This window comes from Branchiostoma floridae, chromosome 1, assembly GCF_000003815.2.
Source record: "Branchiostoma floridae strain S238N-H82 chromosome 1, Bfl_VNyyK, whole genome shotgun sequence".
Classification (NCBI taxonomy): domain Eukaryota; kingdom Metazoa; phylum Chordata; class Leptocardii; order Amphioxiformes; family Branchiostomatidae; genus Branchiostoma; species Branchiostoma floridae.
The window spans coordinates 13181908-13197340 of NC_049979.1; the positions used below are offsets into that span (position 1 = coordinate 13181908).

The window sequence follows — 15433 nt, forward strand, 5'->3', positions numbered from 1 at the left end:
CCCCCAGTTGATCCAAAATCATATCCAGTTGCTTGAGTAACTGCTTTTTGGCATATCTTATTACCTGGATGTCTAACCTACATCGACGTATATATTACTGTTATATTTACCACAGTGAGAGATTGGGCTCTACTGGTGGATTTATACAGGAGATTGACCGACACTGAGGAAGCCAGGTCCAAAAGTCAGCAAAGACTAAGCAGGTCACCATCCTAGACTTGACCGTACCATGGGAGGAAAGGGTGCAGGAACAGGAGGTAAGGAGATGGGAAGAACAATGTGGCACTGTGCTCAAGTTAGTAACTTATTTGATAGTGCCGCAAACACTTGACATGACCGACAGAAACAAACGTTATTTAGCACTAAAAAATCACGACCATAGCATGTCCGGGACTCGAGATATCAAACCCGCAAGTTCCGCTGCAGTACCGTAACAACACGCCAGGGGCCCACAAATCTAAGCGTTTCAAGGTCTTATCAAGACCTATTCACGTACCGAATATCAAGACAGTTTTCAGGTTTTCAAAGTTCAGGTGTTTTAGGGTTATGCTTATCAACTACATATATACATGTTGGTATCCTTCTGTCTGAATGTATGTTGGCATACATACATACACACATACAGACAGACATAAACACACACACACACACGCGCGCTACCGAAAACATAGGTAACTAGAGTTCCACGACCCCATACCTTCGCCAAATTATTCTATCTTTTACAACTGCTTTATTAATTGTCTGTCATTAATTATGCAAATAATGTTCTCATTTGCATAAATCATATAACTTGATCATCTCCTCCACCAAACAATAGATGGACACAATCTAAGTTAATAAAGAAGGCTTTTATCGCCTTTTCTGATAATTTTTTTAAAATTAGGACCTCATTTGCATAATTAATGGTTAACGATGTTCACCTGTACATAACTTCCAAATGCTAAAAGTAAGATGTTTACGTCATTTACCACAATGACATTATAGGATTTTCTCATTAATTATGCAAATAACCCCCCCCCCACACACACACACACAAACGCTACCCAAAATATAACCTTCGGCGAAGGTAACAAATGTAATGTTCACTGATAGGTTCACTTAATGAGAATGTCGGGCAAGAGTAGGAAAAATAACTTCATGTCACATTGATTTGTCACCTGGTATCGACCGGTTACGTGTCTTTCATTGACGATTTATTGACTACGTAATGCACTAATGACAACGTACTGTTAACATTAACACTAATGTATCACAAGTACATAACTATATAGAGAAGACTTGGACATAGTTGTACTTTGTCACCACAACATCATACAGCAGAGCTGCGTCCTTGCGTTTCTAGGCTGACGATTACATCAGACGCCCAGCAGGTACGCCTTTTGTACACAAAATCATTGACATTGGCGTTTGCTTGTACATACGGATAACGAATTTTCTTGCATAAGCAGTCCACAGTACAGTATTTCCTGACTAGCGTAGTTTTCGATGTCTGCTGATACAGGATATACACTTACAAGCATGACAAAAGTTCCTTGAGTGATTTTCCAGCCTCGATGCGTGGGAAAAGAACGAAACAAGTCATATCATATGTTATTGGTCTTTTCTCTGCATCTGCACAATCAGATCGTGCTACCATTTCGGTACATTTTATCATTATTGGCACATAACCATATGATGCTTCTTTTGTCCATATTAAGAAGAAAATATGATTTTAAAGAAACAGTGACTGTCACAGAAACTTTGAAAGGTACTATGGCGGTCCCAGCTCTTACCTTTCTTACGCGCCTTGTGATGCCGTTGAAATTTCCACTACCATGGAGACACCATGGCGATGGCAAACGTGGGAGCCACACCGATTATGCAGCCTTGTACTGTATTTAGTATTCGCCCGTAATGAGACGTCTGATACACCTTAGATACGCATTAATGCTTTTAAGTTGTTCACCACTCAACTCTGCCTTCGGGAAGGCAAAGTAAATACACTGTGTAACTTACACTGTGTATGTTGATACTTTCCTGCTGACTACCAAACTTCTTATCAGTATGACCCTTGGACAACTTATATAAAGTCACCTGATTTCTTTGGGCCAATGTCGGAAGTTAGACATGTAAACCAGTGTCACCGCCGCCGCGGCTCTCTGCAGTGAACACATGCTCCCGTATGTGATTAAACGCAGCAAAAGCAAGGGGTAAGTTCGTATCTATTTTTTAAAATCTGTCTTTTTTTATATAATCTCTGCAGCAAAAGGACAGGCTTTGACGATTAAGATGCCCACTAATGTCCAAATACCATGGCATGGAACATCAAATACATCCTATATATCCTTTTCAAATACTACTATACCCAACAACTATAGTACAAGACCATGTAGGCTAGGGTTGCATATATTTCAACCCAGAGTTAATCTGAAATCTGATACTAACTTTTGTCTTTTTTTCAGATGAAACTCTACGTAGTTTTGGCAACCGCCCTTCTACTGCTGGGGTCATCAGAGGGTGGCTTCAGGGTACGACGCCGACGTCGAAGCCCCCCTTCCTGTTCACCGGTCAACTGTGACTGGGGTGATTGGCAACGTAGTGGCTCTTGCAGCTCGCCATGTGGTAGAAAGTAAGATTGACTGACATTTAGAGCGTTCCTGTCGGTTTCTTTGTTCCCACATATGACTTTTTTACTTTTATCAGAAGATAATGTTTTGCCTGGTGGAATATGAGTCGGCGTATACTCAAGAATGCCTCGTTGGGTTGTGCTGATACTTGGCCTGTGGTTAGTTCTTAGTGAAAGTACATAGTGTCTACCTGCACGTCGGAAATATACGGGCGAGGCAAAACTAACTACGAAAGTTTCCTCCTTTTTCATCACTCTCTTCCAGTGCTGAATGTTCGTCAGTTCTTAAGCGCTCTCAGCACGGGGAAAGCTGGCGTCAGACTGGAAACCGAGTGCCCAGTGTTGCGATGTTGCGGTTTTCAATGGAAACCGCTGCCGAACATTCTGCACCCAGGCCCTTCTCATGGCCACCCAAATCATTCCCAGATAGAAGGGCTGTATCTATCCCAATTACATTCAATAAAGTTGTTAATAATCCTTTTTAAGACATCTATCGTACCGCTCTCAGTACTTTTTCAATGATGTCTATCATTTCTATTCTCTAAGCAGAGGTTGGGTCGGGGATAGTAGTGGCCGGGATAGCCGTCAGAAATCTTGGCCACCACTATCCCCCGACCCAATCCATGCTTGTAGAATATATTCCTTCTACATGACGGGTCTTATTCAGTTTATTACACATCGAATTGAATGACACAACTGGGGTTTGTTTGGCAGTAACTTATCTTTTAATTCGAATCTACGTCAAGTTCCGCTCTCAACACTCGGGGGACACTCCAGTGCTGGAAATACTTCAGCACTGGTTTGAAGACCGTTCCGGTGCTGAAAAGACAACATCACTCGTTGTCCGGAGCTGAAGGTTTCTTAGTACATGTACATGTACTGATAAGTCTAGTTCGGAAGGCTTTTGTAATTCAGCACTCGATTCCAGTGCTGATGGCGGTTTCAGCACTGGGCAACAAGTGCTGAATGACCTTTGAATTGGCCCGCCACCGACCCAACGCGAGTTTAGCACTGGAGAGTGCTGAAACAAGTTAATCTTCAAGCAGATCCCACGGTAGGATAAGATAGATTCATAAGCTGGCCAAAGGAGAGTAGCCGGCCTAGGAGTGTGCATTTCGCACCTTTCCGAGGTTAGGAACAAGGTTCAGCACTGGGTTTCTAGACGCGGGAGCGTGTGCGAATCATGACAATTGGGACAACAGTTCAATTGCAATTTATTATATTTATTTGCATTTTACATTATTACACGTACTGTAATATGTTGTGCGCATGTCCCGATAGTGACAGGGTTTGGACTTTGGCCATACATTTGGCGTATATTGGCGTCATCACTTGGTAAATAGGGTGAACACAAACCTGTCGTAAAGGACTAAATAAAGTGTGCATTTTATGGGGACAAGAACAATGTTACACACCTATTCAGTGGGATGGAGGGAAAAAACATAACTGTTTCCCATACTGTCCTGGAAATGGGAACAGAGTTCTCAATACACCTTCGTACAATTGAGGACAGTATAGCGCAGCAAAAATTTAGCAATGTCTCATCACAGTACAATGGAGGACAGAATGGCGCAGCAATGAACAATGACTCATGGCAGAGCAGGCTCATATACTGGTACCACTCAGGAAATGTGGACAGAGGTCTTACGTAAGACCTACCCTTATAGATATGAAATGTAATCCCTGCACTAGCTTGAGAGAAATGTAACATAAAACATGAAAGGCATAGACGTAAGGCCGAAACACTCAAATCTCATGTATATGCTGCCCAAAGGATGGCGTGCTTAGCTGAAACTGAAGCTACATGAATTAACACATTTGAATCGAGGAGGTGATCCAAAAATTCATGACTACAAGTCCCATGTACATTTTGTCAATCGTAGGCTGTTAAAACGAATGATTTTGCTGACGAAAATGAATAAATAAACTAGAAAGGCAGACATTTGCTCGAGAGCAAAAACAGCATATTTTAGCCATTCCCTTCCCGTGCAACTATAGACTGCAAACACTTCTGCTTAAAAATTACTTCTACTAATCACACTTTAGCCTCAAAATGGATCCGGCTCCCAGTTCACCCCATGTGAAAAGATAGAATAGACCAGTCCAAAACCACGTCCTCTAAAAAAATTGAATTTTGAATCATCACCCGTCCAAAACTGGATTTAAAAAAAAACCTTGAAATGAATGGTAGTAGTATATCAAAATTAGGATTATTGACAAAAGGTGACATTGTAATTATGAATATGATATGTACCATCCTGTTTGGGCTAAATTGGAAATAGCAGTCTAAAACTGCAGTCTTCATTTTTTTGTCTTTTATTCATGAAAGTAAAAACCAAGTATGCATGTACCGTAACTGAAACTTATCAACAAGCCCAAGGGGAATTCAAAATATTTTGATACTTTGACTCTGCCTGACAAGAATTCTTACTCTTACTACAACTCTGTGCTACCTACTACGTCAAGATTTTATTCTTGAAGTTGAAAAGTAGTTTCTTCTGTCCCCGGAAAACTTTGCCCCTGCTCTACCCTCTATTCCACTATTACAAGCTCTGATTTTGATCTAATGTACTCCAATCCGACTCCTTCCCCGTTCATACACTTGCTTACAGGAACCAAAGGTGTACATTTTTGGTAAAAATAATGGCCAAAAATTGCAAAATTAAGCTTGCATTTTGTTGTACTGTATGCAAATAGTGTTAGTGAATTTATATGGGTAAATGATCAAGGCACCTCTGTACAAATTTCAGGTCATTCGGTTGTAATACCAGTGTGAAGGGGGTCTAAAAATGACAAAAAAATCAATAAAATCATTCTACAAGCAGATATAAAAAAGTGGAAACGTCCGATGGTATCGTGCCAAATTTTAGTTCATTTAGTCTAGGAGCGTCGGAGCTGAATCATTACGAATACAATGTGTTTCACCATACCCATGGCATGGCTGAAATGTAACGTTAAAAATGTCCCGAAACGACAATAGAAAAACCGATATGCGCAAAAGAAGGATTCTGACGCCGAAGCCGTCGTGGAAAGGACTTACCGGGAAATAAGGCGCAGGAGGGGAAACAATGTTCAGAATTTTGGCCCCTGGTATGTGACTGCAGAACGTTTTTTATATCTTTTGACTTGGACGTGCTATGGTTTTGATACATGTATTTTGGTGGCAGATATCTTGTGATGTAAGGACAAAATTGCATAGGTTTTGACACCCTAGCAGCTTGCTCTGGAACTTTTGTCAAAAACTTTCGAAGAAAATAACCAAAGAAAGGAACGACGGATTTCCGTAATATTTAGTATGCCGTTATTAGCGTGGACAAAGATGTACAAAATGAAGTATAAATTATGCAAATTAGGATTTAATTCGCATAATTAATGAGGAAAATCTATCATCTGTGAAAGCTCATCTGTGTTGGTAGATTCCAACACTAAAAATGAACTCACCATAAATTTGTTGTACTGAGATTGGATTGGATTGGTTCGTGAGGGGCGTCAAAGAGGCTATTTACATTAGGGCACATCAACCCTCGTTGAACCGTGATGGTGACAGATTTCGCCTTCCCGCCATTTATGATTCGCTGCTACCTGATGTCATCCGATTTCCGGATTAGTGCAGCGAGTCATTTCATCTGAAGAAGGTCGGAGTGTTCGGCCGAACATTTATGGTGAGTTCCTTTTTAGTGTTGGAACAAAGCTTAAACTTTTTCAATGAGAAAAATTTGCATTGATTTCCATTGTATGACCCAAATACATGTATGTAAAATATGTAGTTTATGGTAGGTGGAACATAAACAAATACAGATTATGCAAATGTGTTCCTAATTTGCATAATTAATACAACAGTGCCATAATTCATATAACTGATAATAATGATAGGACTATCAACGTCTTGACCTGTGTAAGTTAGTTAAATGTGTCTATAACCAAACATATATCATGTAGATGTGGAAATCATTTGCATAACTAGAGAGAAAGAAAAAGGAGAAGAAGAAGAAGAAGAAGCGCGATAAGAAAATATTTTCAAATCCATTTAACTCATTCACTCATTACGTGATGAACGCGAAAAATGTCTAGATATTCCATCTGAACAGTATATATGGCTCGTACTCATTGAAATATAGAAAATGCTGTCGCCTGCCTTTACGACTTGATATGGGGCAAATTATAGACAGCATCACTGGTTCCTTCGTTTTTCCACAATCCCTGTAATGTTTACAAAAAATGCACCACAACATTCATGTTGGTTGATGGCTTGGAAGATTATTGTAGCCACGGGTGGGATTTCACCCCCTAAAAAATGGCTGTCGCCTGAAGGGTCAAGAAGAATTCAAAAAGTAGCCAAATAGTAGCTGTTTCTGTGACGCTTTACAGTTTTCCTGGCTTTCTAAAGAAACAAGAAAGGGTCGTTGACTGCCATTTCCATCCCACCTTGCGTAACAAAATGTTGTACAGAAATGGCTGTAACAAACGTTACCATTGTTCGACGCCTTATACGCTTTCTATCTGACCTGGTTTAAAACTGCTGCCTACTTTTGAAAAGTCCCTAGGGACGTCCACTTGATATCTAAATGATATAGCCAAGAATATCAATCATTTCGAAGAAAATGGGTAATGTTTACTGTTGTAATAGACGTTACCGGTAACGTTTGTTACCTTCCCTGTAATACAAAACCAATGGGTACGTTTCCACTTTTTGGCTATGGTTAAAAGAGGAATTTTCCTTGACAATCAGGAAGGTTTTACTGAAAAATAAGCCATTTTTTTTTCATTTCAATGAGAACGAGTGATATGCATTTACCTTTAGCTTTGTGCCAAATTTCAACCCATTCGATTAAAAATGAGCCTGTTATAAGATTACTTTTTGACACCTTCGTATACACTCTATCTTTGGTGCAAAGTTTCTGTCCAGAGGGCTGCAAGTTGAATTCATTGCAAATATAGGTTCTTTGTTCCCTTACAGCGGCACAGAGATGTACACACGTTCGGAGAAGACAAAGAGCTCTTGTGGTGGTTCTGAATGCTCGGGCCAATCCTCTGAACTCAGAAATTGTGCTCCCGAAGATCCTTGCACTGGGAACCAAGGCACCTATAACTATGCAGAAGCAAGATGCGTATGCCAGAAGGGCTTTGTTGGATCTTGTTGCGAAACCAGTTCAGTTTCCATTTACCATTTGTCTCTTACGTTGGTGACTTAGAAATGGCAACAAAGTGACTGTACATCATTTTTTGCTTGTCTGCCTTAAACCCCAGTCTTATATATCGTACGAAGCACCTGCCATAGCATATTCTGTATATTGCAAAATGATCACAGCAAAACGCTATTTCAGGGCTCATAATCTGCTTTTTTTTTCTGATAATATGCCATCAAGAAAATGTCATCAGAAAAAAAGCATATCATAAGATCAAATTGTTTGTCACGGTATACTGATTTTATTAGTACTCATTACTCTACCCATGCAGAGGTTACCTGTCGCAGTCCGGATCCCCCTATCAACGGAGTCGTGTCCCACCAGTCCAACGGGTATGGCGCCAGGGCCACGTACTCCTGCAAACCCGGGTATGAACTGGTCGGTGAACGCACAAGGACGTGTGGTGATGATGGATACTGGACGGGATCGAGTCCTTACTGTACACGTGAGTAGCAGACTTCATCAAGCCCGGGAGTGATTAGATTTGATGGAACATACATTGACATACAGTACTATGCAAATTAGGATATAGGAACAGGGAATCTTCGTTCATATAAACCATACGAAATCAACGTTGCACAGGTTTTATCATCTCTATGACTTAACATACCTCCAGGCGGACATTGCCCTGCGCTCACCCCCGTCGCCAACGGAGCTTTGTATGGAGGAGCATACACAGAAGACGTCATCAATGTCGTCTGTGATCCTGGGTACGAGCCGAGAACAACCTCTCTCACCTGCCAAACTGACAACACATGGAGCAGCTCCCTGCCGACTTGTGCAGGTATGTTTTGAGTATTAGCGTTTGAATAAAAACATATATGACGTAAAAAGAACAAGAATGGCAATAAAACCATTCTCTGGGTGATGATTTCGTTTAACTACAGGTGAAAATAAGAAGAGTTGAACTTGGAGATGTTAATGTCGGAAAGATATTTTTTTTCACTGTCGACAAGTTGTGCCATGAAGACTTTTTGTCGGTTTGGTGTCCTGGAGAATATCTGACTGCCAATAATGCACTTTTCACATGTAGCAAACAAAGACAACAACAAACAAGTCAGCCAGGAGACCTCATACTTCCGTGAAATATTTATAATTGTGATTTTGTAGATCATTGTTTTATCTCTGTTCAGTATTATCTTCGCCAAGAAGGTTATATTTTATAGATATCCAAAAATAACTCATATTTATGTGATATGTGCAAAAGTGTTGACGGGGCCCTGGGAGCATATTACGAGGGGCGTTCAATAAGTAATGCCCCTGACCCATTTCCCATAGCAGGAGATTAATGAAACTTGACACAGTTATTAGTCTTTCATTACATAGGAACCACCCAGAGTTATGCGTTTCTCCCATCCTATGATGCAGCTCTGGACACCATTTTTGTAGAACACCTCAGGTTGGTCCTTCAACAGATGCCTCATCTGTTGAAGGACCCACAGAAGAGGGACGACCAGGTCTGGGAGCTGTTTCCACAGACTTCCGGCCATGTTTGAATTCACGATGCCAGCGTTTTACAAAGTCATATGATGGGGCATCATCACCAAAGTTTCTGATCATTTCATCAAAAGTCTGCTTTGGTGTGCGTCCTTTCAAATACAAAAACGGGATCACTGCGCGACACTCAACTGGCTCATTTCACACCTGGCTCCATTTCACACCTGACTCAGTTCAAACACCAGTACATCAGAAACCGCAATTAGCTCCTAGCTGATTTTTGCAACATAACCCATAGAGATATAAATCATTACACATGCAGCATTTCATCTAGATCAGACAACTGGAAGTGGTTCAGGAGCATTACTTATTGAACGCCCCTCGTATGTCCAATGCAGTTTTGTACCAAAAGTCAGGTCATTAGGTTGTAATACCAGAGTACAGGGGTCCAAAAGTTTTATTTTGGGTCTAAAAATGACAAAAAAAACTAAGCCTGAGGGTATTTGCTATGTCCTTCTCCATGCCGAATTTTAGCTCATTTGGTCCAAAGATGAAATAGTTGAATCTATTTGAAGATTTGGCAGGAGAAGACGAAGGAGAAGAAACATGACAAAAGACAACATATTTCAATCTATGTATGGACTGAAAGATAACAATACATTTCACCATACCTGTGGTATGGCTGGAATATGAATATGAATGTCAGTAGTTTCACAGCTAACAAGAATTTGGAAACCATTTGATAGAGGCAATGATGACTATACTTGAGGGAATTATGAATAGGCTTGACGTGTTACTCGTTCAGTACAAATAGGCTAAACAGGGGTGACTGGCTGAGTTGGATAAAAGTACTTACTTAATATGATTCCTTCCCCAGCCGTAGAATGCCCGCCGCTGCCGCCTCCTACCAACGGAGACTCCTCCGGAGACACCTCCTACCTCAGCTCCGTCACCTTCTTCTGTCATCCCGGGTACGAGCTGAGAGGCAGCTTCTCACGCACGTGTCTGTCGGACGGGACCTGGACCGGGATCCAGCCGGACTGTGTCTGTGAGTAGTACACACTGGGACCGGATGTTGCAAGACAAAAACACTTCATTTGCATTATCTACATCTGTCGATGCTTCTCTCTTTCTGAATTACATAAGTCACATGTTTAGATAGCCTCCTCAATTTTATGTAAATTATAACTGATCTGCATACTTGTCATCTTTGGTGTCAATCATCATTACAGCTACCTACATACCAAAGTCTGGCTGCTAACCCTTTGTTGAGTTATCCTCTGTTAAATATTTTAACAAAAACAGCCCTGCAGTTCCATAACAAGCTTGAGGGCTTATCTCACTTCACGTTCACTTTGGTCATTTCTGTAACTAGTCTTTACACGATAACATTTCTGTAACTAATATTTATGCTCACTCACTCACACACGGCCCATGACCACAGTGGTCGTTGGGGCTCCACGACATCAGGCAGCGATGATCTTTGCCCATATCTATGCTACAATACGCTAATTTCTTAGTGTGTTATGTTACACTGAGTATCATCAGTGAACATCTTTTCATCATTGCATATCTCTTTTTGATGCATTGTTGCCTCCGCCAAAAGGGCAGAAGGTTATGGAAACGGTTTAGCCAGGACTTTTTGGGCCTATGTAGGTTAACAGCATATAACTAAAAACGTTGTGAATGGATTTTGATGATATTTGGTAGGTGTGTAGCAGTTGTAGAAAGGAAGGTCAAGTTTGAAAATGGTGTACCTGACGTTTTCCTACTGGTCCCCGGGAGCTTTGTAAGTAAGTGCGTTTGTCTGTGAACAAGATAACTCGAGATGTTGTTAATGGATATTATTGATATTTGGTGAATAGGTAGGAGTCACAAACAGGAAGATCAAGTTCAAAAATGGTGTACCTGGCGTTTTTCTTCTGGTCCCCAAAGAGCTTTGTACGTAAGTGCGTTTGGCGGTGAACAAGATAACTCGAGATGTTGTTGATGGATGTTAATGATATTTGGTGGAATGCTTTAAGGACCTCTACAATAGGACAGGGCCATCATAACACCCACAATGTATAAAGTCTCAAAACCAGACATTCTTTATAATAACTCTTGTTTATTTGGCAAAGGTATGGGTTCGTGGAACTCCATTTAATATTTTAAATAAGTTTGTGGTGAAGTGACGACACTACGATTTTTAATAAATTCGTCGCACATCAGTGTAACCGCAATGGAAAATTTATGACAAATTCACAAACGTACCGCAATATACAGTCGCAAACCAGTGAGATACCGCTTACGACCTACTCACATAAGTATAAGACATAGCCTACTGTCTCTCTATACATATAGTTATTGTATTGACAGACAGACATAAACACATGTACATGACAGCTACCCAAAATATAACCTTTATACCATTGACTGCTTTCCACAGTGAAACAGTGCTCCTGGTTAGAGGCGCCTTCGTTGGGCAGTATTGACGGGAACAATGGTCGTGACGTGGGCTGCACGGTGTCGTTCTCCTGTAACCCTGGATACCTGCTGCAGGGCAGTACCTCCCGAACCTGCCAGGAGACGCAGCAGTGGACCGGATCGCAGCCTGTTTGCATCAGTAAGTCGCTCTCTCTCCCCCTTTTCTCAGCAGTAGTAATATGTCGGTGCTTTCCCTATCATTGCGCGATTTCTATGTATTTATAATAATTCTTCATTATTATAAAACATGACAGGGCGCAAAATACGCGAAGCCTTTGTCGACTTTAAAATCGGCCAACCTCCTGGCGCTCCGATATACAAATACAATGTACTGCTGAAGCTCGTCACCGGGCTGTGTGTCTTGAGTGTCTTCGAATAACGCACTGTCTTCATTTTGTTCTTTTCTGGTACCTTCTCATTCTATATATGTTGCCTTTTAGAATTTGTCCAACAAAACAGGCAAGTAATATAATTTGTTCATGTAAATGCTGTGTCAGTGAAGTGTTGCACAGCTACTATAAACTAAGATATGTTATAACCAGAGGCACAATGTCCGCCGCTCACCGTGCCACCAAATGGAATGAAGTTTGGAGGGACCGCCTTCATGGACGAGGTCACCTTCATGTGTATCACTGGGTACGAGATCGTGGGCAGCAGCACGCTGACGTGTCAGGACGACCAGACGTGGAGCGGGACAGAACCCGCCTGTGTCCGTGAGTTCCACGACCTTATACCTTTGCAAAGTAATTTGGCCTCATCAACATTACAATTTTATTAGTAGTAGTAACTTGGGGTGGGTACTGGACAAAACCGGCTTTCCTCTTGGCCCAGAAAAACTGGACCTGAAAATAATCTGTGGACCGTATGTTGGACTGATTCGAAAATGAACATAATCATACCGACAGGCGTTTGCGTGTTTGGGGGCTTACTGGTCCAAGAAAATAACATGAGAGTAGTATATAGTCAACAGGATCACTAATATTATTCAGGAGCAAGAAGGAGCAGGTCAGGGGTCACATATAATGTATTCAGGTATAGCAGGTCAGAGGTCAAATATGATTTATTCAGGCGCAGGTTAGAGGTCAGATATAATGTATTCAGGCGTAGGTCAGAGGTCAGACATGATGTATTCAGGCGCAGGTCAGAGGTCAGATATTATGTATTCAGGCGCAGGTCATAGGTCACATATAATTTATTCAGGAGCAGGTCAGAGGTTATGTTATGACGGCAAAATCTAGAGGAATAGGTATTTCCTTATCTCTGGTCGGGGTAAAATAGGGGTCAGGCCGACCTTTTGATAGCCCCCCCCCCTGCCCACAAATGAACCTCCCCCTCCCCAATCGTGATAGACATGCCCTTATTTGGCCTGGTTCTAAGTCTCTATCGTATAAAATAAAGATGACAATGACCGTTTGATTTTTTCCGTTCTTTTATTCTGTACTTTCAAAAGTCAGCATCCAGCGTGAACTTTTGCTGTTCAGAGGAGGACATCACGCCCATCTTCTGGTACTCCCCCACCCTCTTCTCAAAGAAGTTGGTCTTTCCCTCCAGAGAAATGTTCTCCATGAAGTCAAAGGGGTTCTCGCTGTTGTAAAGCTTACTGCACATGAGTTCCCCCAGCAGCCTATCTGCGACAAACTCGATGTACTGTTTCATCAGGTCTTGATTCATCCCAATCAGCCTCACGGGAAGAGCTTCCGTCAGGAACTCTTGCTCAATCTTAACAGCATTGTCGATAATCTGGTGAATGCGCTCCTCACTAGGTTTATTGGTTGCTTTATTCTAGAGTAGCTATATGTGTTGCTCAGGAGTAAAATAAACTGCTCCGGAGTAAAATAAAACTGCTCCGGAGTATGCTCCGGAGTAAGTGAGTAAGTATATTTGTTGTAAGTATGTATATTTGTCATGTACGTACGAACATATACCATCTATATGTACATGCAGTGAAACATTGCTTTGGAGTAACTATACGTGTTGCTCCGGAGTAAAAACACTGCTCCGGAGTAAAAGAAAACTGCTCCGGAGTAAAATAAACTGCTCCGGAGTAAAATAAAACTACTCCGGAGTATGCTCCGGAGTAAGTGAGTAAGTATATTTGTTGTAAGTATGTATATTTGTCATGTACGTACGAACATATCCCATCTATATGTACATGCAGTGAAACATTGCTTTGGAGTAACAATACGTGTTGCTCCGGAGTAAAAAAAAAAAAGAAACTGCTCCGGAGTAAAAGAAAACTGCTCCGGAGTAAAATAAACTGCTCCGGAGTAAAAGAAAACTACTCCGGAGTATGCTCCGGAGTAAGTGAGTAAGTATATTTGTTGTAAGTATGTATATTTGTCATGTACGTACGAACATATCCCATCAATATGTACATGCAGTGAAACATTGCTTTGGAGTAACTATATGTGTTGCTCCGGAGTAAAAACACTGCTCCGGAGTAAAAATACTGCTCCGGGGTATGCTCCGGAGTAAATGAGTAAGTATATTTGTTGCAATAAGTTAGTATATGTATCATGTACGTACGGACATATGCCATCTATATGTACATGCAGTAAATCATTTCTTTGGAGTAGCTATACGTGTTGCTCCGGAGTAAAATAAACTGCTCCGGAGTAAAATAAACTGCTCCGGAGTAAAATAAACTGCTCCGGAGTATGCTCCGGAGTAAATGAGTAAGTATATTTGTTATAGGTAAGCATAGTTGTCATGTACGTACGGACGTATGCCATCTATATGTACATGCAGGAAATCATTGCTTTGGAGTAGCCTTGTACGTGTCTGTTATGAAGGCATATATCAACACAACACAAAAGACACTTGTGTACGGTGATCCTGTTTATTTCTTAACACGTTACTATCACTTGACGGCGATCAAAATTGTATTAAGGAATTCATAACCAACACACATGTCGTCCTATGTGTCAAACATGATATCACATTAGGAAAGAAAAATTGTACTGCAAGCAATATGGCGACCTCACATTACTTCAGGACGAGGTAACCATATTTTTTCATCAACGTCTGTTCTGGGACCCAGTTCTTGCTGAGTACAATCTCATTACTGTAACGAGGCAACGCAGCGAACTCTATTAGATAAAACTTTTTGCCAGCGCGCCTCGTCTGTTTGATGACACGTTGAGGAACATCGCCTGGCTGGTGAGGTAGTGCGATGGACCAGTCTCGATAGAGTGTCCACTCCTCCTCGTCACCGCTGTGGTAGCCGCTGTCGTAGCCGGTACGGTCACTTTCATCAGATGAAACCGTCCCTGAGGACACATCTGTCCCTGTATCACTCTCGGAACCACTTTGGTCGCTGTCGGTTTCTTCTGTGGAGTCTCCCTGCTCGGAGCCCATCACAGATTCGGCGTCTGAGACGCTTTCTTCATCTTGTGACACCATCGAATTCCCATCTTCGGAACCAACCGTGTCCGTATCGTGTTCAGACGACACGTCGGAGTCGTCGAAAACATCGCGCTCCCGGTAAGAGCCCGTCTCGGCATCAACGACGACTTCTCCCGAGGCACCATCTGACTCGTCTCGGTGTTTTCTTTCCAGATGACGCTCGAGGTTGAACGCACGATCAAATTCCCGATCACAAATCTCGCAGACATGAGGCATACTTTTTGTTCGGTGGACAGAAGGGAAATGATAAGGTATTAATGTGCACACATATATTTGTCGCCCATGAAAGTTTTTAAGGGATCGTACGTTTATCTCGTATACATCATGCATCTAC

General features: G+C 41.6%; 1 protein-coding gene across 1 annotated transcript in view; it reads left to right on the plus strand.

Moving 5' to 3' along the window:
- The first annotated feature begins 1825 nt into the window (after window positions 1–1825).
- The window catches only part of LOC118428805 (sushi, von Willebrand factor type A, EGF and pentraxin domain-containing protein 1-like), a 15706-nt gene continuing 2098 nt past the window's right edge, over window positions 1826–15433 (plus strand). Inside the window, exons 1-7 of the mRNA XM_035839023.1 lie at window positions 1826–1840; window positions 2442–2507; window positions 8065–8236; window positions 8408–8575; window positions 10106–10276; window positions 11657–11833; window positions 12237–12407. Of these exons, the coding sequence (XP_035694916.1) occupies window positions 1826–1840; window positions 2442–2507; window positions 8065–8236; window positions 8408–8575; window positions 10106–10276; window positions 11657–11833; window positions 12237–12407 (940 nt within the window). The remainder of the gene's footprint in view (window positions 1841–2441; window positions 2508–8064; window positions 8237–8407; window positions 8576–10105; window positions 10277–11656; window positions 11834–12236; window positions 12408–15433) is intronic.